General features: G+C 36.7%; 1 protein-coding gene across 2 annotated transcripts in view; it reads left to right on the top strand.

Moving 5' to 3' along the window:
* The window catches only part of LOC117926240 (DExH-box ATP-dependent RNA helicase DExH7, chloroplastic), a 98,941-nt gene that overhangs the window by 15,050 nt on the left and 57,600 nt on the right, over window positions 1-26,291 (top strand). For both annotated transcript variants that reach the window (XM_034845322.1, XM_034845321.1), the window contains exons 11-15: window positions 6,789-6,911; window positions 7,039-7,125; window positions 15,280-15,380; window positions 19,616-19,673; window positions 22,190-22,255. In XM_034845322.1, the coding sequence (XP_034701213.1) occupies window positions 6,789-6,911; window positions 7,039-7,125; window positions 15,280-15,380; window positions 19,616-19,673; window positions 22,190-22,255 (435 nt within the window). The remainder of the gene's footprint in view (window positions 1-6,788; window positions 6,912-7,038; window positions 7,126-15,279; window positions 15,381-19,615; window positions 19,674-22,189; window positions 22,256-26,291) is intronic.

Raw genomic sequence — 26,291 nt, 5'->3', positions numbered from 1 at the left:
CCTACCACCGAAAAATAAGTAAGCCTTTTGCCACCCGTCTAATCTCTTAGAGATTCTCTCAATCACTGGATTTCAGAATCCACAAGCAGTTGGATTCCCTCCCAAAGGAAGACCCAGATAAATTATAGGCCAATCTGAAGCCTTGCAGTCAAGCAACAAGGCTAACCTAGAGAGATGATTCTGATCAAGGTTGATGCCAAAAAGAATACTCTTGTCAAGATTGACCTTAAGCCCAGAAACTTGACCAAACACTAACAATAAACTCTTAAGAGTTTGCAGTTCTTCCTCACTAGAGCTAGCAAAGAGGATGGTATCGTCTGCGAATTGCAAATGGGATACCCTACACCTATTTCTACCTACCTTGAAGCCCTCCAGCAAACTTCTTTCCTCAGCTTTCAACAACATTCTACTCAACACATCTGCAACAGTAGTGAACAGGAAAGGGGATAAAAGGGTCACCTTGCCTTAAACTTCTAGATGCCTTGACCCACCCTTTAGCATTACCATTCACTAGAATAGCGTAAGAGACCGACGACAGACAACCTCTCATCCAATTCCTCCATTTAGAACTAAATCCCTTCTTCTCCAACACATGATCCAAAAAATCCCATTTAACATGGTCATAAGCCTTTTCAAAGTTTATCTTGAATACAAACCCTTCCTCCCTCGATTGCCTTTTCTCGTCCACAATCTCATTGGCTATAAGAACTGCATCCGGAATTTGTCTCCCTTTAACAAAAGCACCTTGAGTGGAGTGGATGGTCTCCTGTAGTACTCCTCTTAGTCGCCTTGACAAGACTCTTGCTATTACCTTATAGAGACAAGTGATCAGGCTGATGGGTCTAAAATCCGAAATCTTCTTTGACCGACTCTTTTTGGGCAAAAGAACTATGAAGGAGGCATAGGTGTTTTGATTAATAATCCCGCTATTGTTAAACTCTGCAAACACCCTCACTAAGTCATCCTTGATCACATCCCAACAATCCTGAAACACTGCTATGGTGAAACCATCAGGCCCCGGCGCCTTATCCCTATCTAACTGAAAGATGGCATTAAAGATATCTACTTCGGAGAAAGCGGAATCCAGCCTAGAAGCACTCCCTTCTGATATAGGGGACCAATCAATACCTTCTACTGTCCAAGACTCACCAGGAAGACTCGAGTAGAGCTTTTTGAAATAAAGTAATATTTCCTCTGTGATGCTCTCGGAATTGTCCAACACCAAACCTCTTTCATTCTCCAAGAATTTGATGAAATTCCTGTTTCGTCTCCCGTTAGCCACTTTGTGAAACAACTTTGAGTTGCAATCCCCGTCCTTAACCCATTTTACCTTAGCTTTTTGTCTCCAATGAATTTCTTCCCTCAAAATTATTTCCTCTAACTCCCCTTTTCTTACAGCTCTTTGAACGGCAAGATCAGAAGAGAGAGCCCCTTCTTGTTCATTGGCATCAATGTTAGCTATTTCATCCAAGATGGTTTTTTTCCTTTCCTTAAGCATTCTAAAAGTATTCTTATTCCAATATTTCAATTTTGCCTTAACAAATTGTAACTTCCTCATGAACTTGTGACCTTCCCAACCATTTCCTTCAAATTCTCTCCACCAACTGCTAAAGCACTCTTTGAAACTATGATGTTGCAACCACATATTCTCAAACCTAAAAGGTGTTGGACCCCACTTGAAAGGATTGGTATCTAATACAATCGGCTAATGATCCGATGTCCATCTAGGAAGAACTTCTTGAAGGCTTTGAGGGAAGGAAAGCTCCCACTCATTTGAATAGAGAAACCGATCCAATCTCTTACACACTGATGACTCTTGCATATTTGACCAAGTAAAATAGGCATTCCGTAATGGGGGATCATGTAATTCACATTCTCTTATAAAGCCATCAAAATCCCTCATGCTAGAAGTGAATCTAAAGCCACCCAGTTTTTCTGATCTTCTCCTTATAACATTGAAGTCACCTCCCACACACCATGAAGGAAAAGTAAGGCCAAAAAGGTCTAACAGCTCCACCCAAAAATCCTTCCTAATTAAGGGGTTGTTTGGACCATAAACTGCGGACAACCACAAAGGTCCACATCCATCCAACAAGAACTTGACTGAGACAGAAAAAGATCCAATTACCACGTCCTCACTGCTGATTTTCTTTGAGTCCCAAATGATTAAAATCCCTTCTAAACCCCCGCACGCTGGGAGAGTAGCCCACTCCTTATTCCTAACCGACCAGTCACTTCCTACAAGCCTTCTGTCGCACACCTCTCTTTTTGTTTCTTGAAACATCACTACATTCGGATTCTGAAGTCGCAAAAAATCCTTAACCACCCTTCTCTTTTTCCTAGATCCCAACCCTCTGATATTCCAGCTTATGATCTTCATAAAAACACCTCACTGACCTTATACCTTCAAACCAACACCAACAGAACTCAAATGTCTGTGGCAATTTTGTTCTTTCGCCTTGAATACATCTTAATATCCAAGGAGCTTAAGACCGCACAAACTTTAGCCATTTTGCTAGAGGAAAGACCTTCAATTTGGAACCCACCCATCTGGGAAAACTCAATGTCTTCCTGGCTAACTGTATCTAGAATAGGGGCCCCATGAGGCGAGCTGGGTTTGGTCTTATCATAATTAAAATTTCAGACAAAAGATTCAATCTAGCCAGCTGGGGTATCGCATCATCACGGTTAGGAATGCCAACAGACCCAAGACGATAAGCCCCAACGTCATTTTTTTTTTGAAAAAATTTCAGATAACACTATTTTTTGTAGGAAACTGGGATTGAAAGGCTGGAATGGAGAGATCGATAGCAGAAGGACTCGGGTATGGAGGAGCCACGCCAGAGAAAGGAGAATGAAAAGGCAGAGAAGGCTGAGAAAAATGATGAGAACAATGATGAGAAGATACTTCGAAAATTTCCACTTCCGTCATTCCACAGTACCCCTCAAAGTTGAGCCCTTTTTCACTGGTTGCGGGATAAGAAAGATGATCCGTGACTGAAGGTCCACTATGAGAACAACCCACAAAACCCTTAAAACCTTCTCCGTCTTCTCCTTTAGCAATATTGCGCATTTTCTCTTTCCCTTTTGACAGAAAATGAGCCCTAAGAAGATTCCTTTGCTCTGCGTTTTCCTTCGTCGGCGTCGTTTCTTCCTCGGAACACCCTTGAACCAACTGTGTTCTCACTACGGAGACGTCTTCCAATGGAAGAGTATCACTAACTGGCATCGATCTCTCAGTCGTGAGTGGCTCGCTTTGGCTTTGATCCTCTTGTCGGCATACAGAGCTTGATGGAAACAGAGCATTCCACAGCTTCTTTGAATTGCACTTCAACGCAGAGCCCCTCTGTTGATTATCAGAATCCTCGTGGCCTGTCTTCGCCTTCCCCTTTGCAGAAAGAATAGCTCTGTGTAAAGGGCCCTTTGAATAACTGTCTTGATTGTCTCCAAGCTCTTGGCCCAACAACTGAATTGGGCTTTTCCCATGGACTTCCCTCTTCCAGCCTGCGTCAATTTTAGACCGTGGGCTGGGCTTACTAAAAGAATGGGCTCTTGTCATATATTTGGAGGCCCGAATCCCATCCTGGAGAGTTGACTGGGCTTTGACCCCTCTAGCCTGCTTTGGCCCAGCAGATCCTGCTCTCTGCCTTTTTGAATTCGAATGCAGTGGAGGTTGGGACCAGCTGTTTCCCACTGACGTCCTGTTCTTTCCACGTGTCCTCCTAGGAGCGTTCTCAGCCTTTTGACCACCTCTCCACTCCATTGTTCGGCCAATTGCCCCAACCGAAGACCCCTTTCCAGCTGTTGATTTATCTTCCTCTTCCCTCTTTCTGCCAACTGTCCCCCGTGTGAGCCTCAGCCAATTGCCGAGTTGACTCACCCATCTCTCTAACCTGCCTACCGTCTTTCTTCCCAGCCACCGCGACTGAAACTGTGAAGTCCCAACCCCCATCTAACACCTCAATCAAAGCAGGGAGAATCGATCGTTCTTTCATTACAACTTTCACCCTTGGTCCATTATGTTGGAACCTCAAATTTGCAAAAGATGGACAGATTCCCCATATTCAAGAGGCACTTTGTCATTCAATTTCTGGTCCCCTGTTATGGTGAACTCCAAGCGGTGCAATTGGGATCTGTCTCCCTTCTAGTTTGAGAACATGTGGCTCTTCCACCCTAGGTTTAAGAACTCAGTGAGGAACTGGTGGAGAGAAATCCAGGTGATTGGGTAGGAGGGCCATAAATTCATGCAAAAATTTCAGTCCATTAAAGCTAAAGTGGAAGTTTGGAACAAATTGATCGTGTGTGATCCAAGGGAGAAAATGAAAATTCTCAAGAATATTGGATTTTCTATTCCCTTGAAGGGTCCGGTTATGTTTCATGAATCATGCAGCTCCCCCTCCAAAGTTTAATGTTTTGATGCATCTCTACTCTAAAATAATAATTTTTTTTTGATAGGTAAAGAAAATTTCATATATAAAAAGAGACGCCAAAAAGGCGACTCAAGGTATACAATACCTATACACCCACCTCCAAAAGGTCCAAAAAGAACCTAGATGGCTCAAAAAACAACCCTACTTAGAGCCCAACCAATCAATAAAATTAGCTATAGTTAGAGGACATTCAACTATGAACAATTTAGCCTTAGACCAAGAAGAAAGAATAAAAGAGTATTTCAGTTACTGTATTGACAACATATCATCCTTGAATGCCAATCTATTTCTCGCCTTCCAAACCGTCCAAAAAATGTGAAGAGGAGCAGTTCTCCACACCTTCTTGCGCTTTTTGCCCACAAAAGAACCATGCCAGCTTAGAAGAGTCTCTCTAACTGAAGAAGGCAATACCCAAGACACCCCAAATAAAGTAAAGAGTAAATCCCATAAAACCCTTGTTTTTGAACAATGTAAGAGAAGATGGTCTATGGTCTCCTCTTTCTCAAGACACATAAAGCATCTATTTGCCAATGCTCGTCCTCTTTTCTGGACCATATCTAAGGTTAAGGCTTTGCCCCACGTAGCCTCCCACGCAAAGAAACTAATCTTAGGCTGCACATTCACATTCCAAATGCAACTAGAAGGAAACAGAGACGGACAGCCCGCTTCGAGAGCAAAGTAAAGAGACTTGATCGAGAATTTTCCACTCTTTGTTTCAGTCCATGACACCATATCATCCACATCTTCAAGTACTCTCTTACCATGCAGCCGCTCCAAAAATCTTTCCACCTCCTCTTACCACGTAGCCTCCAAAATAATAATGGAAAAACTTTTTCCCCCATACTTAGATTCTTTCTTAATTTCAAAGGCCCTTTTTTCAATCGCATAACCATCGCTCTGTTGTCTTCTTCTGCCTCAAACCTTTAAAACCCTAGTTAGAATGAGGAATGTTATTGAATCTAGTCAGAATTCTTCTTTGTTGGACAAAAACATCATAGCTACTATCAAACTTATATTAAACTTGATTGTGAACTACTGATATATTTTTTTTTTTGATAGGAAACCACGCGTGAATATATTGATAGAAAAAGAAGTACAAAAGGAGGATGAGGAATCCTCCCGCCAAAAGGAAAACTAAACAACATGAAAAAATAACAATACACTAGGCCGTCCCATTGGAACTATTGAATCTATACACTGCTAGCCAATCAAGTTGTAATACGTTAAGGGGGATGTCCTTAAAACCCGCTGAACAAAAAGCCCAAAAGGACGCAAGGAAGTGAATGGAATCCCAAAGGTTCTCTAAATTCCTAGCTTTGTCCTCAAATATCCTAACATTTCTTTCCCACCACACAACCCAGATTAACGCTATACTCGCGTTTTGCCACAAAATTACCCCTCTCTTGGACTTGCCAAATCCTTTATACTTGATGAACATCATGTTTGAAATGCTTTTTGGAGGTACCCAATCCATCTTAGCTAGCTGAAAAAGTCTGTGCCACAACCCCAACGTCACTGAACAATGGAGGAAGAGATGATTTGCTGATTCTCCTTGCTCCATACACAACTTACATATGTCAGGCCTAAGAGCTTTGTGGGGTCTCCTCAATTGTAGCAAGTCATTGGTATTTACCTTCTTGTGTGCCACAAGCCAGACAAAGACCTTAACTTTGAAAGGGACTTGAGATTTCCATACAAACTTAGTGGGGAAAAATGGAGATGAATCAAGCATTTGGGACAAGGCTGTAAAGAAAGACTTGACTGTGAACAAACCTGAAGACAATAAGGACCATGATCTCGCGTCTGAAGCGGAAGTGGATAAGTTCATACAATCTAGAGAGTGCATGAGGCGTTCTAGATCTTCTATCTCATAATCGGTTAGATTACGACGGAAATTAAAGTTCCATGAGAAAGGGCGAGATGAACCGAGAATTGAAGATGTAGGAATATTTTTATCCATTACTACTCGATATAGTCTTGGATATTGGTCTTTAAAGATTTGGTCCCCCCACCACAAATCTTCCCAAAAGCGAATTCTTTCCCCATCTCCTACGATAAACTGAGTATAGTTGGAAAAATCCTGAAAGACTTGTGAACTACTGATATTCAATTCTAATTTCATACTTCATTAGCTACAAATGATTGGGTAGTCCAAGAAAACTACACTTTGACATGCATCCTCATCTAAAACTTGTACCTTAAGTCCTTGTGATATCTATTTTTTTCTTTTAAGATAAGCTGCTCTCTTTCAGGGTCTTTTTCCCATGCCTTGTTTAATTATATTGAGTACATCCAAATGTGTCTTCTAACTCTGAGCCTTGGGCTTGTATTTTATATGTACAAATGTTTTCTTTCTAGGACATGTTGAAAACTAGATCTGGACTTCCTATAGCGGAGCTTAAGAGTGAGATATTGGAAGTGCTGAAGGAGAAGAGTGTTCTTGTTGTTTGTGGGGAAACTGGTTCTGGAAAGACAACTCAGGTACATTAGTGTCTTTAGTTTGCTTTTTCTGCACTTGTAACATTTGGCATGGCTTATTTTAAGTTTACTTTTGTCACTTTCTCTCGCTTCTTAAAAAAACATTACAGGCTGTTTTCTTGACTGTCAGGTCCCACAATTTATATTGGATGACATGATTGAAGCAGGAAATGGTGGATACTGTAACATTATATGCACACAACCAAGGAGAATAGCGGTCAGTATGATATTTTCTACACAAATCTCCAAAGTATGAGCGACCTCATAGTTTCAATTGTGTTGTCTACAACACTGAGTTCCTTTGGTAAAATTTATGGTTGACTACTATGACTCACAGGATAACATATTATGTTTTCCATTAGTTTATGCAATTCCTTTTGAGCTCCTGTCTTATTGTTTATTGTTTTGAAAGGATATATAGCTAATGGATGTGTTCATAATCATATAATAGAGTTGGTAAAGTCTCTGATGTGGAGAATGATTGCAAGAAACGGGAAAATTGGGTTTGTTTGGGATATTTTTGTATTGAAGTTATTTTAAGGATATTTTACTAATTAATTAGTCACTAATAGTTAGAATGGTAATATGTTTCTTTTGATAAGGAATTAGAAATATATTGATTAAACGGAACAAAATTTATAAGCTGAAGAGGCATGAGAGTTCTTTCCCTAAGAGGAAAAAGAAAAGTATAAAAAGCAGGCTTAGGGGGTTTAACTTTTAAGTGCTGAATATACAGAAGCAAAAAGCACATTGGTATCATATGAAATTTGAGTGCTGAATTCAGTTGATCTTTTTGATAATTAAAAGAAGAAAGTCTACGATTTTATGTTGTACAAATTTTCCTTATATCTATATCATGCATTCTTTTAACATGCTTTATGTATATATCAGTAAGTACCAGTTGGCACTTTATGGATTGGGCTCCTCAGCATGACATTACATGCACTAGGTTCTGATATTTACTGGGTTTGCCACATAAGCATTTAAAAACAATCTAGACATGGTATTTGCACAGAGGTTGAATCTGTACTGTTCAGTTTCATTGATTATGTTTTAGATACTATTTGACAAAGTATATATTTCTCTTCCCATCTGCATGTAAGAATTAGAAAATGATAACCAAGATAGTTTAATTGTTCTCATAATTGAAAAAAAGGTTGATTTAGAAATCTTAGATTTATAGTAAGAGATCAGTTGCTTTTCTTGGACATTGAGGTACACCAATTAGGTAGTGGATTGGCTGGCTAAGAAAGGAGCTTTGTTGCACTTGACTCTTTCTAGGGTCTTGTGGATTTGCTACTTTGAGGATTACAAAGGCCTTTGTTTCTGCTCTAGTATATTTGGTGTTTGAGGTTCATTTCATTATGGGTTTGTTGGAACTGTTTTGTTTTTTTGTGATAATTTTCTATTATTTTCCTGGAAGAATAGCTAATCCTTGTTCCATCCTTTAATTTCTTATATAATTCAGTGAAATGTTTATCTTTTTATTAACAAAAAGTTTGATTAGGAATCAGAATACCCAAATAAGCAAACTCAAAATTAAACACATATTTGTATGAGGCTATTGGAGGATTAGAAATTGACATGAGGAGAACTCAATTTATTATACTTATGTGCAAATAGTGCACATGCTTTTAAAGTTTCATTTAATATGGGCTCTAGAGCATACAGTAAATTGAGTATTGTATATAATCCTTTTTCCATTTTTATTTTTATTTTTTTATATCAGAAACAAACTTCATTTGTCAATCAATTGATAAATACAAGAAGGTAAGCAATCTTTCAAAAAAGTACAAAGGTTGGTAAAAAGTAACCAAGTAACCACAACCCTAAAAAACTAGCCTAACGTCACAAAAAAACCATCATATATATATTTGAGAAGAAAATATTGGACACTAAAGGGGGAAGGAGATCTCCAACAAAGGAGGCCCCACGCTTTGAACCTTGTTCGACTAACTGATTTGTGACTTGGTTAGTTGAGCAAGGAATCCAAGAGAAAGAGCAACCCAATTCATTTGTAATATCTATGATTTTGCGCATCCAATTGTCAAACTTCATGAACCTCTTTCCTCATGAGTCATCTAAGATATTACAGTGGTAGAATCTCCCTCTACAATTAGATTGGATAGGGATAAAGCTTTTGTCTACGTCAAACCCTCCAATACCTATTTGTCTAGGATCACCCAATGAACATCCGTCAAAGTTTAACTTAACCCCTACTGGAAGGGTAACCGGTCAATCATTGCCTTCTTAACTTGTTTGATTAAGAAACACTCTTCCAATCTAGCATTGAAAAATAAAAAGGAATATCTACAAAAAGCTTGTTTACTAAGGCCCATAGGGAAGAGAAAAGAAAATTAAGTCTCAAATGGTGTTCACTGAACTCCATTTATCCTCGAAAATCCTCACATTCCTCTTCAACCAAATCAAAGATAAGACAATCACCTACCAAAGAATCTTCCCTTTTGGCATGCTTCCAAAGCCCTTGAAAGGAAATACCCAACATCTGTGCTATGCCTCTAAGAGGAACCCAATCAAGATTGACAATGAAGAAATAGATGGTTGATTGATTCATTATTCTTCAAGCACATAACACAATGGTCTGTACTTAGCACTTTGTTGGGACTCCTCAAATGAGGCCAATCATTGGTATTAACCTTATTTTCCACAAGTCAAGCAAAAGGTTAACCTTTGATGGAGCTTTTGAGTTCTAGATTAACTTAGTAGGAGCAAAAAAGGTAATAATAGGAGAATGAGGAAAGACTAAGAGAGCTTTATAGAAGGAACTCATAGAGAAACATCCTGAAGGGGTTAATGACCAAATTCTTTCATCTAAAAAGGAAGGTGATATGTATACATGAACTAAGGATGAAAGAAGGCTAGTTAGTTGCTCAATCTCTAGATCAAAAAGGTTTTGATGAAAATTGAAATTCCAAGATAGACTAATTGAGAGCCAAGCTACAACTAAGGAAACAAGCATATTTGAAGTCCTTGTAGCTCAGAGGATTTAGAAATTGAAAACAGAGTAGACAATTGCCTAATCAAATATCTTCATTGTTGAACTATCAATTTTCCTAAAAGCTTAAGCTTGTAGGATTTTAGTTAACAATTTATATCATGCTCTTTAACACCCTTTCTCACATGCAAGGATGAAAATATCAGTTTTGATGGATATATCGATAACCTGATTTTATGGATATGTCAGGAAATATTGGTGAGACCAAAATTGATTAAAACTCATTAAAATATTGGAAAACCTCTAAAAACATATATAAGAAGTAATATATATATATATATATTAAAATTGATTTATGAAGAAATTGATAAATTGATATATGAATGATATAATTTATAGCATTTTATAATTATAGGTGGTATTTGAAAATGCATTTAATATTAAAATGATAAGTTATATATTTTATAATATATATGTGTGTGTGTGTAATTATTATGTTTGTATTTAATTCATGATTTTTGTGCTTTCAATAATAAATTAAATCAATATATTTATTAAAACTTTATTTCAATTTTTTATTTTTGAAATATATATATAAAATTTAAGTGTAAATATAAAATATATTAAATGTAGACCAATCTATTAATGAAAAGCAGGTTTACCGTCGTGGTGTGGGTGTTGATTTTGAAACATAGAGAAACAAGTTCGAGTCCCCACGTTGCAAAATAAGAATTTTGCTAACATTGACCGTTGGGTGAGCCGTGGATTGACCTAGTGATAAATTGAGAAAGTCCTAATATTTTGTTGAAATGTCGATAGAATCACGATAAATGTGGAATAATCCCGAAATATTGGGGCTTGGATATAGCTCTCCACATTTTGTATCGGGATCCATCAATACTTGATATATCGAGGATATGTCGACGATATATCCTAACTTTTTTAACCTTACTCACATGCGACTCCATACACACACATGGACACATGCCTGTTGGCAAACAACTATAATTAGCCTATTTGGGCTTACACAATAAATATGGGAAATAAATATTGGGTGAGACTTGAACACATGACCTCCTGTCAAACAAGGCTTTGATGCCAAGTTGAACCACCGTTTTTTGTTAAAGCTTAATCTTGTTGGAAAATTGGTAGTTCTACAGTGTATATCATGCTCTTTAACATCCCCAAATATGACTTTTTATGCCATCTGTGTCCAAGCATCAAGTGAAATTAGAAAAGTCGTTGGAGACTTGAGAAATGACTTTCCAAAGACAACAATGTGACCACTTAATCATGGTGTTGGCATCCTAGCCATTGGAGTGTAATCCATAAATACATAGAATGACCCCATGTTAAAAAGTGTTGCTCTCTCGAGGGAAACCTCCACAACCACTTATCTAGAAGGGCTTTATTCCTTAAGGAGATCTTCCTTTACCCTAATCCTTCTCTTTTTAGTTTGTATACAAGATCCCACTTAATTAGGTGATCTCTTTTCCTTTACCTAAAGCCTAACAAGAGAAAGTCTCTCTGTAATTTCTTAAGCTTGGAAGTCACCTTCATTGAGACCTTAAAAATCAAAAGGAAATAAGGGGTTATAAGTGATAAACAAGATTGCATAAGGGTTATTCTACTTCCCAAGGATAAGAAAGTTTTTCTTCCAACCATCTAACTTACAAGAAATCCTATGTAACATTGAATCCCAAAAAGCAACTTTAAAATTTCCCTTTAAAGGAAGGCCTAAATAGGAAATGCGCTAATAAGAGACTTTACATGAAGCTAAGTCATGATCTTACATTAATCCCTGCTAAAGAGCTTTTTTTTAGGTTAATCTTAAAGCTTGAAATGCATCCTAATACCAATACGATAAGCATAAAGTTTGGCAACTCCTCACAGTTAGCCTTTAAGAAAAAAAACTGAATCATTTGCAAACTGAAGGAGTGAGGCCCTTGTCGCATCCTTCCCTACCAAAATGCCTTTCCAAAAAACCATGCTCTTCAGCTTTGACAATAATCCTACTCAAAACATCTACAACAATGGTGAAGAGAAAGGGGAAAATGGGTCCTCTTGTTTTAAATCTCTAGTTGCTTTAACCCATTCTTTGGCACACTCGTTCACTAGAATGGCAAAATTAGCTTAAAATAAACACTCATGAATCCACAACCTCCACTTTGGACTAAAGCCTTTTCTCTCTTTAGCATGATCCAAGAAATTCCAATTCAAGTGGTCATAAGCCTTTTCAAAAGTTATCTTGAAGATAACTCATGATTTTTTCTAAACGTCTTCTTTCATTTGCCTCTTCATTTGCCACTAAGATTGCATTTAGCATTTGCTTACCCTTAACAAAAGCACCTTGAGATGGGTTTTCTTAGGGAAATTTTTTATAATAGCCCCTTCAAAAGAAGCTTTAATGCCACCCTTTTGTTTTGATCCCTAAGAAAGGTGGAGTAGAGGATATGAAGGATTTTAGACCCATCGGTTTAGTATCAAGGTTATGTAAGCTTTTGGCAAAGGTCTTTGAAAACAAACTTAAAGAGGCAGTGAAAAAAGTGGTGTCTAACTACGAACATGCGCTTATGGTGGATAGACAAACTTTGGATGCAGTTCTCATGGCAAATGAGGCCATTGACTCGAGGATGAAGAGCAACCTCAACAATATAATTTGTAAAATGGATATTGAGAGGACATATAATCATATTAATTAAGACTTTTTTATGGTGGTTTTGGAAAGATGGGTTTTGGGTAGAGATGGAACAAACGGTGTATTTCTACAACAAAATTCTCAGTGCTTGTAAATGGAACTTTAGTCAATTTCTTCCAAAGTTCCCAAGGGATGCGGTAAGGAGATCATTGTCTCCTTATATATTCATTTTGACCATGGAAATGCTAAGTCAAATTGTGTGGAAGGCAAGGGAAGGGGGTTTCATCTTGGGATATAATGTGGGTGGAAAAGATGGCAAAAGACAAGAAATGAGTCACTTGTTGCATGTTGATGACACTCTTGTTATCTATGACACTAGTAAAAACAATTGTAATATTTGAGTTGGTCAGTCATATGGTTTGAGGCAATATCAAGCTCAAAAATTAATTTAGAGAAGAATAAGCTCATTTGTTAAGGGTAATGGCAATGCAGAAATGTTAGTTACTTTTTTGGGCTATAGGGTGGAACATCTACCTTCTGCTTATTTAGGCTTGTTTTTGGGAGCCTTGTTTAAATCAACAAGGCTTCGGGACTTGATGGAGGAGAGATTTCAAAAGAGGCTCGCTTCTTGAAAGAGGCAATATTTGTTAAGAGGGATAGTCACTTTGATTAGAAGTACTCTTTCTAATCTCCTAATTTATTTCATGTCTCTGTTTGTTATCTCAAAAAAGGTGAGTTGAAGGTTGGGGCAGATTTAAAGAGACTTCCTCTGGGGCAGGCTAGAGCTTGCAAAAAAACTCCATCTTGTTAAGTGACCTATAGTTTGCTTGGATAAAAAGAGTGGCAATCTTGGTATTAGAAATCTCTCTACTTTGAACAAGGCTTTTCTTGGCAAGTTGTGTTGGAGATTCTCAATTGAGAGAAAATCTCTATGAAAGTGAGTTATTACTAAAAAATTTGGAGAAGAAGAAAGAGGATGGTGCTCAAGGGGAGTGAGATGGTTATGGGGGTGGGTTTATGGAAAACAATTAGAAAAGAGTGGTACTTTATCAGGGGCAGAGTTCGCTTCTCTATTAGAAATGAAAGAGGGGTCAAATTTTGGAAAGATAGATTGAGTGGTGATTCATCTTTGGAAGAATCTTTTTTGTCTTTGTTCTCTTTAGCCATAGACAAAGATGCATGAGTAGTGGATGTGTGGGAGCAGTATGGGGAATGTGGTTGGTGAAGCCTTCTCTTTTCTAGGTCATGTTTGAGAGCTTGAAGGAGTGATAAACCTTTTCCAAAAAATCTAAGCTTGCTTAGTTAGGAGGATGATAGTTTGGAGTGGAAGGAATTTAAGGGTGGCAAGTTCTACATCAAATCTTTCTACATTTCATTGGTCCAAGAAAGAAATGAGTCTTTCTTTGAAGATTCTTGTGAACGTGGGTTTTGTTGTGTGGAAAGCATTGTGGGTTGGAATTTTGACGATCGATCAACTTAAAAGGAAGGGATGGAGTATGTCGAACAAGTTATATATATATGTGAAAAGGAGGAGGAATTGGCTAATCATTTTCTCCTTCACTGCCCTATAGCAAGTGTCCCATAGTAGTTGATTTTCTCTCTATTTTCTGTGATTTGGGTGATGCATTAATAGTAAGAGGAATTCTATGAGCTGACATGATTCCTTCATGGGCAAAAAGAGGAAAAAAGCTTAGAGGGGGCTGCTCTTGTGTTTCTGTTTTTGATGCTGTGGATGGAAAGAAATAGAAGGGCCTTTGAAGATTCGAAACAAATAGAACAAGCAATTAAACTCTCTTTTATGAATGTTTTTTTTTTGGAATAGGTTAGATTGTATATATATGATTGTTCCTTTTCTCTTTCTTGTGCTTACTTGTTTTTTGATGGCAAAGATATACATTGTGTTTATTTTGTTGCACCTCTGGTTTAGTTGCACCTTTGGAAAGGCTCTTTCGTTGTCAGGGAAGGCTCTTTTGTCATTGGAGACCCACTTCTTCTTCAAAACTCTTGTTGATGCACCAGCTGTGAACCAAAATTAGGGATGGAATCCCAAAATTGTAGCCTGTAAAAAGATCTTTCTTCACTGGCACACTTCTTCGAAACCCTAGTCTGTGTCCAGAGGAAGAGAGACTGGAACTCGTCCTTCGCCAATGCAAGCCAAAATTGGGATCAAAATCCCTTAACTGAGAAGAGGAGACCTTCGTGACCTGCATCTCTTGTGAAACAGACAAAATAGGGCCTGATCTATGGATTAGGCCCTTTCTAGCTTTGGGTATTTCGCCAGCCCACTTTTGGCCCAATACTGGATATGGGCTTCCTTTCAAGTTTTTATCCTTACCAGCCGAGCCCCCTTTTTCAGCAGGGTTACTCTTGTTCTAACTCCTGTCTGCAATGATACTTATTATTTCTTATTTTAGCCAATTTTTTGTTCTCCTATTATTTTTTTAAAAGGAAACAACAATGAATTATATTGAAGAAGGAATTAAGAAGTACAAAAGAAGGATGAGGAATCCTCCCACAAAAGCTATTTCGTTCTCCTATTATTGTAGTCAGTGATTCCTTTTTGAGTTTATTATCTTTGTCCAACCTGTTCCCTTTTCACCCTGAAAAGCCTTTGAGCTGATGCAATATGGTAGCACTGTTGTGGTGTGGGTTACAAGGTTCAATCTTTATTTGTGGTCATTATTATATTACTCACTAGTTATTTACTGAGAAATTGTAATGAATCCTTCTTTACCTACTTGGTAATTGGAACTGGGATCTTGCTGCATTATATGCAGGCTATTTCTGTGGCTGAAAGGGTTGCTGATGAGCGCTGTGAACCTTCACCAGGTTCAGATGGTTCTGTGGTTGGTTATCAAGTTCGTCTTGATAGTGCAAGGTGTTCATTTGCTTCCGCCTCTTTTTGCTTTTGAATATATGTTTAAATAGATTTACCAAGAGAAGCATTTCTGGCTTTCATTTTTGTTAAAGGAAATCAGGACAATCAATAAAAGCACTAGAAAATATAAAGAGATGTTTTGAAGGATGGAAACACATTTTTCAAATGATTTATCATCCTATTTGCATTTTCCTTTTCCTCTCTTAATCATATTTTAGTATCCTATCTAATAAAAAGGGAGGGAGGGGGGGTGTATGAAAGGGAATTCTTCAAGATAAACCCAAACAAAAAGAGAAGAAAATTGTGTTCTTTTTTTTCTTTTCATTAATGAAGTAATAGTACTGTCATACTACAAGTTTCATTGATATTATATTATTGTGATAATATTTTCCTAATAAAATATTACTGTGATACTCTGAAGGTTTCTCCAAGTTATAATAGGATTATAATTAAATGCACTAACGGTACTTTTCAAATATTAAAGTTAATCAGGAGCAAATCCCCACTAAGTCATCTCTTTTTGGGTAAAAGTGTGTCTGATTGACTCCTAACCCCTAAGAACCTTCTTTTATGCAGGAATCCTTGAGCACTTTCTTTTTGGACCCCATTATAGATAGGATCTCTAGGAGACTAAATTGTTAGACAAGAGCCATCCCATCTTTGTGAAGGAGAGTCACACTTGTTCAATCTTGTTTGCTTTATATTCCCATGTACTACTTGTAAATCAAAAGATATTTCATGTGATCAGACTTTGGGAAAGGGAAGAGAGATCATATCATAGGGTGAAATCAGGTTTGTAGAACAATGAGTATAGGAGGTTGGGCCTCATGAAGGTTGCTATGAAAATAAAACTTTTTTCCTAGAGGTTTTCTAGGGAGAATGATTCAACGCTGCACAAGTTATTAGAAGTTTACATAGTTTACACTTTAAAGGGTGGAACACTAGCATCATGGTTAATTGCTAACAAATTCTGAGGCATTCAAATGAGTAAACAATGTTAAATTGCAGAGCTGCTAGCTGCTCTAGCTGGAGAGATGGTGGGAACTGTTGAGCAGGAACCCCCTTCATATGGATTCCTAAGCTCAATTTTGATGGATTCTCTATTTTAAAAATCTTGGGTAATGTGAGGATAAGTGGTGTTTCCAAGATCCCTGTAGCAAAATAATTAGTTTTTTTATCGAGCTGGTTGTGATCGACCTAGTCATTGAGGCTAATATCTTCACTCTGCTGAAAGAGTTGGTTGATGCTTAGTCTATGGGCATCCTTTTTAGGGTATGTTTGGCGAGGTGACATGTAAATTTGGGAATGAAAACAATCTTTTCTCTGATAAAAAAAAAAAAAGAACCATCTTTTCTGAAATGAATTCTTTGAATATAATGATATAATATTCTCATTCTAATGTTTGGTTAAAGTTTGGAGTTTAACATTCTTGCTAAACTTTATTCTTATTTTACCATTTGGTTATCTTAGGAACCGTCTGGGAATTGATATAAATTTGCATAGCAATTAGGGTCCAATATTTGTAAAATTAATTTATTTATAAAAAAGTAGTAAAACTGATTTATTCACTTTCCTTTTACTTTCATTCTCTCAAAATGAGAATAAAAGAAATACCAAGTCTTACATGGGCTATATGCATTGAAACTGATAGGCCCAGAGATTTTCACAATTTTAAGGAAATCTCATATTGAAGGAAATCAAAGCTTCCAAATTTTTGTGCATCTAGATGTGGTAAGCTTAGTCTTGCAAATAAGATACCCTTTCCCTAGTCAAGATACTGTGAAACAAGCACATCCTTAGTGGAAGGAGACCTAACCATGTAACTTTTTTTTGACATCTCAAGGGTTATGAGGGCATTGAAATTTGGTTGGTTAGATGTTTTACAATAAATTATTGGTTGAAGGGTTGGGATGCCTTTTTAATTCGATTCCTAGGTGGAAATTCAGTGGATTGCCTGGCCATGCAAAGGGCCTCACTGCTGGAGGCTTTTGCAGGGGAGTCCATGCTTCTGTGAGTGACATTACAGATAGGTTCCTTTGTTTGGCCAACTTGGCTCTTGATTGTTTATGGTGTTTCTTCTTGAGTTTTTTGTTGTATTCTCTCCAAAGGATGGCTCATCCTTTCTTGCACCTAAGATTCATTTTTGACGAATTGTTTGTTCATGATAAAAAAAAATAGTATAGCACTCTTGCTAAGAGGTGAGTGTGGTTTTGATTCATCCTCATTTTATTATGTCTTTATCAAAATGTAATGGTTTGATTGAGCTGAGCCTTCATAGTTGATGGGGGATTACTAATTAATACATGCTCACATATTATGTTTTTGGTATGTGGATTTCAAAAAATAAGTAAAGATAGTATTGACAGAATAGGGGGATCCCAATTAGCAACTTGATGAGGTGGTGCCACTTGAGATGCTATATTAATATGGAGAAAAGGCTGGAGGTAATTTTTGTGAGTGTGCATACCGCTGTTGTGAAATTTCTGAAGATGGGGAGGGTGATTTGTAAAGGAACTGAATATCATGTTCTTTAAAAAGGAACAAGGAATTGAAGTCCTGAAGAGAAATGGAGACAGAGAAGATCCTTTGGGGGGAAAAATAAAGAAATTAAGGTACATGAAGAAGACCTATGTAACACTGAAAAGATAGAATAGAATGAAAGCTAATAGAAGTGCATGAGCCACAATCAACAGGTTTTTGATTGAGGGGTAGAGGTGTGGAAGGTGAAAGTGTTCTAAAAATCCACTACAAAAATCTTAGTAATCTAGGCCCTCCTAGTCAAGAAATCAACCACCTGATTGGATGATCTAGGTCTTCAAGATTGCTGGAAATTAAAGAGACAGTGGATGCCATATACTCCTGAAACTTCAGATTGGTACTGACAATTGTCATGTGGATATCATGCCTCCAAAATCTTTGAACAAATTACCTCACTTTGTAGGCAAATCAGGGTATGTGTCACACCACGGATTTCAGACTCACTAATTAAGACTCAAAATATAAAATTAGTGCTCCCAAACCCTAGGAGACAAAAATAAATGCTTAGTTTTAGGTAGAGTTTTGTGCAAAATAAGGACGTGGAAACTTGTTATAAAGAAGTATGTATCCTGTGATAACTCTTTTAAACAACTAGTCAACAAAGTGTACTTCATTTAAAATGTATTGGAAACCTGTATAATAATACTTTTTACATACCAAAACCCCATGATTCATTATGAGTATGTAAAATTTGAACTTGTATGCTCGGTACTTCCTGGTTGCATAGGAAAATATTCATTACTACTAGGTATTACAGTACATGAACTAGGAACATATTTTCCTATGCAACCAGGAAGTACCGAGCATACAAGTTAAAATTTTTTGTAGCGACAAACAAAAGAAATAATACCAGAGTTTGACATATCTCTATAACACAATAGCAATACATGCTTACAATTCTATATATTAATGACATTAGGGATAAAGCTCGAATAAGCTTGATATACATTGTTAGCCCATCACCGAAGAACTTGGGCTTTTAGGTTAATTAGTAGCTTGATGTGGTTCAAAGCATTGTATAATGGGAGGTCTTGAATTTGAACCTAACTGCATGATTGCTTCCCCTAATTTACACGTGTAAGCCTAAAGAAGGCTGCTCGTGAGGTGGTGTATCAAGGCTACAACTCAAATGAGATTGATATACATTGTTGGTCCTCTAGCTAATAGTTTAAACTTTTTTAATTCAATCGGTAACCGGGCAAACAATATCTTACAATCTACACATGGGATTGAAGAAATTCGTGAATTCTGTTGACATGACGTTTATATAACGATTTGGACATTGATCTCTAAATAATAATAAACCATCTTTAGATTACTCATTTAGAGATGGTTTTACACTGGCATAAGGGTTCTTACACCACTTAATAACTCTATGTTGGACATCTTTCTCATACCCCCACCTCTCCACTGCTCAACTCATCTCGATTAGGTTTTTTTCCAAATAATTTGATCATGAGTATTGGGTGTTTTATTTTTTTACTTTGGTTATAAGTCCTAGAGGTAGCAATCATGCTTTTCTCTTGCTTTTCAATTTCTCTTCCTTTTTTAAGAAGATTTCTTGTAATTTAATCCATGTTCTAGTGTAGAATATTGTTTAAAATAATAAATGTATTGATGAATTTATTGTGTCACAATCATGCAAATATTGTGTCACTAACACGTGCATCTTCTTTATTGTGACAAAATGCTCTCAGCAATGTAAGGACAAAGCTTCTTTTCTGTACAACAGGCATTCTTCTAAGGAAACTTGCGGTAGGCTTTCTATCTAATTGAATTGCTTCCATCCATCTGTTGTAATCAAAGTAAAACTCATACTGACATCGAATTACACACTGGATTTCAATTTCACTTGCATTACTTTATTCTGATGAAGTGCTAGTTCCACACCTTTTTTATTTTTTTATTTTTTTTTGTTTTTTATGGTAAGAAACATAACCATTTTTGCATTAAGAACTGTAGGATAGAAAAATGAGGAATCCTTTAAATTGTGAACAATCCTGGAATTGTATTTCTTGTATTCATGGAGGAATTTACATTGAATATATGGGATTAACAGGGAAAGCAATAAAGGAAAATAATCCTACTGATGACCTAGAATACATTGAATGTAGACACCATTAGTCAACTATACAAGCAAGGAAGTAATCTTTGTTACAACCCCCAATTTACCACTGATTTACTACTCTGATTTACAACTTATAAAAGTTGTATTGATTGTGGACAGCTTGCACAATCAGATGAATCAGACAAGCTGTCAGGATTTTCAACATTAACTAATTCCGGATCCCTATGGATCTGCCAACAAAAATGAACATAAGAAAGGGAAAAAATAGAGCACAAAAGAAACTACATACAAAGACGGGGAATTAATTCCCTAGTGTTTTCTCTCAAATCTTGGAAATTAAGGAGTTAATTCCTTGGTATCTTTAATCAGACTGGTCAACGATCAACAATCAACAATCAGCAATCCAATATAGGTAGATGGGAGCTAACCTCTCTTGCAGCTAAGCTAGAATGTGGGGTCCAGCTTCCCAACATTCCACACTGAGCAGTCTCACTGTTGTTCATGAAATTATAAGTTGTTGTTTGCAAATAACAGATAAGAAATCTGCACCACTTGAGGAGCCTTCCTCTGTGTCTTTAAAACCTTATATAACAGCACCTTTCCATTTGCTTTTGAAATAATGAACTTAACACCTCCATCACTGGCACAAAGACCTATGGGGACAGTTGATTTGATTCCCTTGCTTGAGATCTATACAGCTCTGGTAAAAGCCTGTGGGAAATGTTAAACAAAACCAAGAATCTAACAAAAAAGATACAGAACCTATGACATGCAATTCATCTTTGACCAAACCCTATCATTTTTTTTTTTTTTTGATAAGTAAAGAGAAGTATATTAAAATGAAAGAGGAGACACCAAACTAGTGCCCTCTAGGTATACAGGGAGTATACAAAAGCAGCCCACAGACTCTGACCCAAGGAAGCGGGAAGAAACCCCTACCATTAACTAGAGCCTAGCCACTCAAAAAAGCTAACAAGAGAACGAGGGCTCAAAACTATAAACACCCTAACCCAAGACCACAGATTACATACAAAAGAATGTTTCAGCCTTTGGAGTGACAACACCTCAAACCCTATCATTTCTCAACATGACCAAAAAATTCCAATTAACCTGTTTGTAGGTCTTCTCACTATCCAATTGTAGACAGTCCCTCCTTCGAATTTTACTAGAATCAACATTCATTAGCAATAATGAAAACATAAAACATTTACCTATCCTTCACAAGTGTGTGTTGATTTTGTAACACTACTTTAGTAAGAAAATATATTAAGTACTATAGAGGGGCAAACTCTATTACATAAGAATGTACACAGGCCAGCTTTCAATAAAGAAATAAAAAAAGAAACAAGGAACCCAACAAGCAGAATCAAGGCAGATCCAACCCTGTCAATAAAATCAATAATAGATAAGTGCCCTCCTGAAGATAATCCTTGGACCACAAGATTGAAGACATGAAAAACTGGTCTTCAAAGCTGCAGTAGTTCCTCCTTGAATAATCTTTTTTGTCTTCTTCCAGATGCACCAAAATTAAACCCAAGTTGTTGTGCTCCACACTTCCCTCCTCTTATGTTTCCATATGAAGCTATCATGCTGACTGATAAATGACTCCTGCACTGATAATGAAAGCACCTAAACATCACTGAGCAAGGCCTTAAGGTGTTGGTCTGCATGATGATGAATAAAAAGATGATTAGCTGTTTCTCTCTTTTTTTTGCATAAGAAGTATCAGGTCACATGCATGAATTCCTCCTAGCCATTGATATCCTCCGGAAATTCCTCTGTGAAAGGCTATGCACCAAGGGTCCTCCCACAAACCCCTTATGGTCCCCCAACTCCTTTCAGAGTTCCCACCTATCCTCCTCTCCAGAAGACCCATAGGCCCTGAAAAGTCCCTCTAGGATTCCAGAACCGTGGCAAGATAAGTTATTAATCGAATTACAATGTTTATTGGAAGGCATTGAACAGAATTCCAAAGGAAATCTGCAATGTAAATTTAATTTTACTTTCATAACTCATACAATGTTTTGTATGGAAAGAAGTTTGAAATTGCTGTCTGTTGAGAGTCCGGCATATTCGAATTTTATTGAAAAGTTAATCCTTGTATAACTTCATCTATTCTTTTTTCTCCTTATTCATATTTGCTTCCTGAACCAATGCATAGATGCATATTGTTGTTGCTGTCTTATGAAATTTACGCTTGCAGGGTGACAAAAACTTGAGTGGAATTACTCATGTTATAGTTGATGAAGTCCACGAACGGTCTCTCTTGGTGAGTTCATAAACTTGGCAGTTTCTCAAGGATTTCATATGGGAGTATGATACATTATTATTAGTGTAGCTTCCAATTAAGTGTTTCTGGGGACTTTTCGCAATTTCTTTGTAGTATAATCAATAGGAAATGTCCCTGTTTCTTCTTCTGTCAATTTATTTATATCTGTCTTTTTGGGTCTCTACTACTATAGCTTTGAAGGGCATTCTTTTCAATGTTCATCAACTTGAATGAAATTCAACATTTAGACCAAAAGGGTTAAAATAGCAAAGAGAAAAACAATGTGCCTGGATCTTTTTGGAATTGTATGAACCCCTAAAGAATGTTGACTCTCCTTTCTTTGTATTGTCTCTTGTGGTACCCTTTTGATGCATATTTGGAGAAGGTTTCTCTACCTCTGTTTTTTATCAGATTTTGTAAAGTGGGGAAGGATTTCTCATTCTTCACTTGCACTTTTAATGAATATGTTTGTTTCTGATTAAAAAAAAAGATGAATTTTGTTGACTAATCAAACTTTTAGCCTAAACAATCCTAGCCCTAGTCAGAAACATTTTCCTAGTACTCTAGCATTGGAATTTTGTTGCTCCCTAAAAAGGTTTCTCTAAAGATCAGGTATGACAACCCTAGAATTGTTGTCTAAAATCAAATAAGGTGGACTAGAGCTTCAATCTTTTCAAATTTAAGGAGAGGAACAAGAAATAGAAAATCATGGTAGTAGGGAAAACTGAGATAAAATATAGGGAAAGAAAGATAAAGAAAAAAGATATAAACCTTAGAATCTTACCAAGGCCCTTCTAGGAGTCTCACCTAATAGAAAATCAATGGAGTCTTGCAATTGAGAATTGTAAGTTATGCAAAAAAACTTTAATCAGCTAAAGGACGTTCTAGAATTGTATGTAATTTTTGGTTTTGGACTAAGTCGATTGTAGATGAAGGACCTCTTCCTTTAATCAACTTTTTTGATTGGTTGGGTTCTAGATGAGGGCTAGTGATTTTTTGTATCCCCTCTTCTTTTTGTTCTTGCTTTTTGGCACCTCTTGTATACCCCCTGTATGCTTTGGGTTAGCCTTAAGGTGCCTTTTCTTCTAATATATTTTTTTTCTCTGTGTTTACTTATCAAAAAAAAAAAAAAGTTGTGCAAAAAAACTTAATATTATTGATTATCAATCCTTAATCCCATTTTATATCAGTTAGCCTTGTTTATAGGTTGTAGAAAACCCTAAAATTTGAATAGAACCATGAAGAAGTAAACGTAACCGATGTATGAAATAATTAGGACTCTTGTTTATTTCTTAAAACTATTAAATCTTTTAAAACAATTAAAAGGAATTAGGAACCTTTCTTTTTTTCTTTTTATTACCTTTTTCCTTATTGAAGTTGAAACTTAATAGAAATTTCTTGTAATAAAGTTTCTAGTAAAGAAGACTTGTAGATTGTAAGGACTCAAAATAAAAACTTTAGAATTGAAAAGATTATTTTTTAGAAAATAGAAAGTTTAGAACTCCTTTTGATGAGAATTCTAAAACTTTTCAAATTCTAAATAAAACTTAAATATCAATTACTAACTAATTATTTCTTTATCAGGAAAAAGAGATTAGATGCTGATAAAAAGTACAAGAGAAAAATGAGGGGGTTCTCCCCACAAAATATAATAATTTGATCATAGTATGACTAAAGCTCATCCTCTATACAAGGAAACCTATACAAAAACAGTCCACTAATGGCTATATGTCACTTCCGAGCAAAGCTCTTCTCATTATTGTTCAACCCTTTTGAATACCAACCGAGCGCCAATTAAGTTGAATAACATTGAGAGCAGTGCTTTTAAATTCAACTGTATAAGAAGTCCATAAGGAGGAATAGAAGTGAAGTAAATTCCACAATATCTCTATTGTCTTCCACTTTTCCTCATAGATCCTAACATTTCTCTCTCATCACATGATCTAAGGCAAAGTAAGGCAAACAATTAGCCAAAGGGTCTTGCCTCTAATAAAACTTCCCAATCCTCTATAAGAATTGGTCATCATGTTGCATACACTCTTGGGCGGAACCCAATCCATCCTTGCTAGACTAAATAACTTATGACATATCCTCAAAGTTCTTAGACGATGTAGAAATAGTTGGTCAATTGACTTTCTACTCCCTATAATAAGATGCATCAATTGGGATTAAAGGATTTGTAACTTAATTGAGCTTGTCATTAGTGTTCACTTTCTTGTGTGCCACTAACCATGTAAAGGCCTTGACCTTAGATGAGACTTTAGATTTCCATACAAATTTGGCTGGAAAGAAAGGAACTAATACTGATTACTTGGACAAGGCTAAAAAGAAAGATTTTACCAAGAATATACTTGTAGAGGATAGAGACCAAGATCTTGTGTCTAGGATAGAAGGAGACAAGTGCACTAGAGGGAGTGAAGACATAATTCTTTCAAAGCTCTCAATTTCCAAATCTGTGAGGTTGTTGTGACAAAAGTTCAAGTTCCAAAAAAGAAAAGAAGAGGAAGAGTTACCAAGGATAGCTGAAATGGTGAGATTTTTTAAAATGATAACTCCGTAAAGATCTTCAAATTGTGAACATAAAAGTTGATTTCCCCACTACAAATAAAATGAATTCTCACCTTGTCATCCACCACAAAGCGGGTGTGGAGAGAAAAATCCTAGAAAGCTTATGCAATAGCCTTCTAAGGACACATTGTATGATCACCTCATCGAAATGTTGGCATCCCATCCCTTAGGATGTATCCCATAAATGCTTGAAATAATCTAATGCCAAAGGATGAAACTTATCATAGGGAACCTCCGTAGCCACTTCCCCGATATAACATGATTCCTCATAGTAGTCTTCCTGAACCCTAAACCTCCAAACTGCTTTAGCCTACACACTATGTCCAAGTTGATTAGATGATCTTTTTTACCCTCCCCAACCCTTAACCAAAGAAAATCCCTTTGCAAGTTCTCAATCTTTGAAGCCATTGATGTTGGAATTTTAAAGAGAGATAAAAAGCAGTTAAGGATGTGAGGCAAACAAGATTGAACTAGAGTTATTCTTTCCCCTAATGACAAAAAGGTTTTTTTCCATCCATCTAGTCTCCTTGAGACTCTATCAACTACTGCATCTTAAAAGTCACTTGCTAACGGATTCCCTCCTAAAGAAAGGCCCAAATAAGATAAAAGTGAGTTTAAAACTTCACAATTAAGTATTAAAACCTACCTAGAAACTCAATACTGACTTGTGTTGATACAAGAGATTGCATTTGTGTCTAAACTAATCTTAAACCTTAAAATTTGCTCAAAAACTAATAGGATTGGCTTTAGGTTTTGCCGACCCATCCATAGAAGCTCTTGAAAAAAAAATGGTGTCATCTATAAATTGCAAAAGATATACTCTAGTTCTATTCTTGCCCTCTATTAAACTCTCAAATAAATCACTATCCTCTACTTTGAGCATCATCCTCCTTAAGACATCAACTGCAATGGTGAAAAGAAAAGGGGATAGAGGATCCCTCTGTCTTAAACCTCTGGTTGCCTTAACCCATCCTTTGGCATTTCCATTTGCTATGATTGCAAAACTTGTTGAAAACAAGCAACCCCTCATTGACCTCCATTTTGTGTTAGACCTTTTTCTCTCTAATGCATGATCTAGAATACCCAACTCTACATGATCATAGGTCTTTTCAAAATCTATTTTAAAGACGTCTCCTTTCCCCCTTGAACTCCTTTCCTCATTTGCTATTTCATTGGCAATTAGAACAACATACGCTTAGCTTAGGACTTTTCCATTGCAATTGAGCTTGCTTACTTTAAGATTGCAATTCTATTATTTTGATTGATCTAGCCGGCTTGACAAGGAGCTTAACTTAGGAAAATGACAGAAGGAGAGGAAATTCAATAGACTTCTGGAAAAGGCCCACAAGGATTTCACTTAAAACCTGCTACGGCTCCCTTGGATATGTATATGGTTTCTTGGAGAACTCCTTGGATGAGCCCTGATAAAACCTTAGCTATGATCTTATATAGACTTGTAACCGGATTT

Source organism: Vitis riparia, chromosome 12 (genome assembly GCF_004353265.1).
Source record: "Vitis riparia cultivar Riparia Gloire de Montpellier isolate 1030 chromosome 12, EGFV_Vit.rip_1.0, whole genome shotgun sequence".
NCBI lineage: Eukaryota > Viridiplantae > Streptophyta > Magnoliopsida > Vitales > Vitaceae > Vitis > Vitis riparia.
Note: the sequence above shows the minus strand (reverse complement) of the source record. Positions and strands in the feature narration are given on the sequence as shown.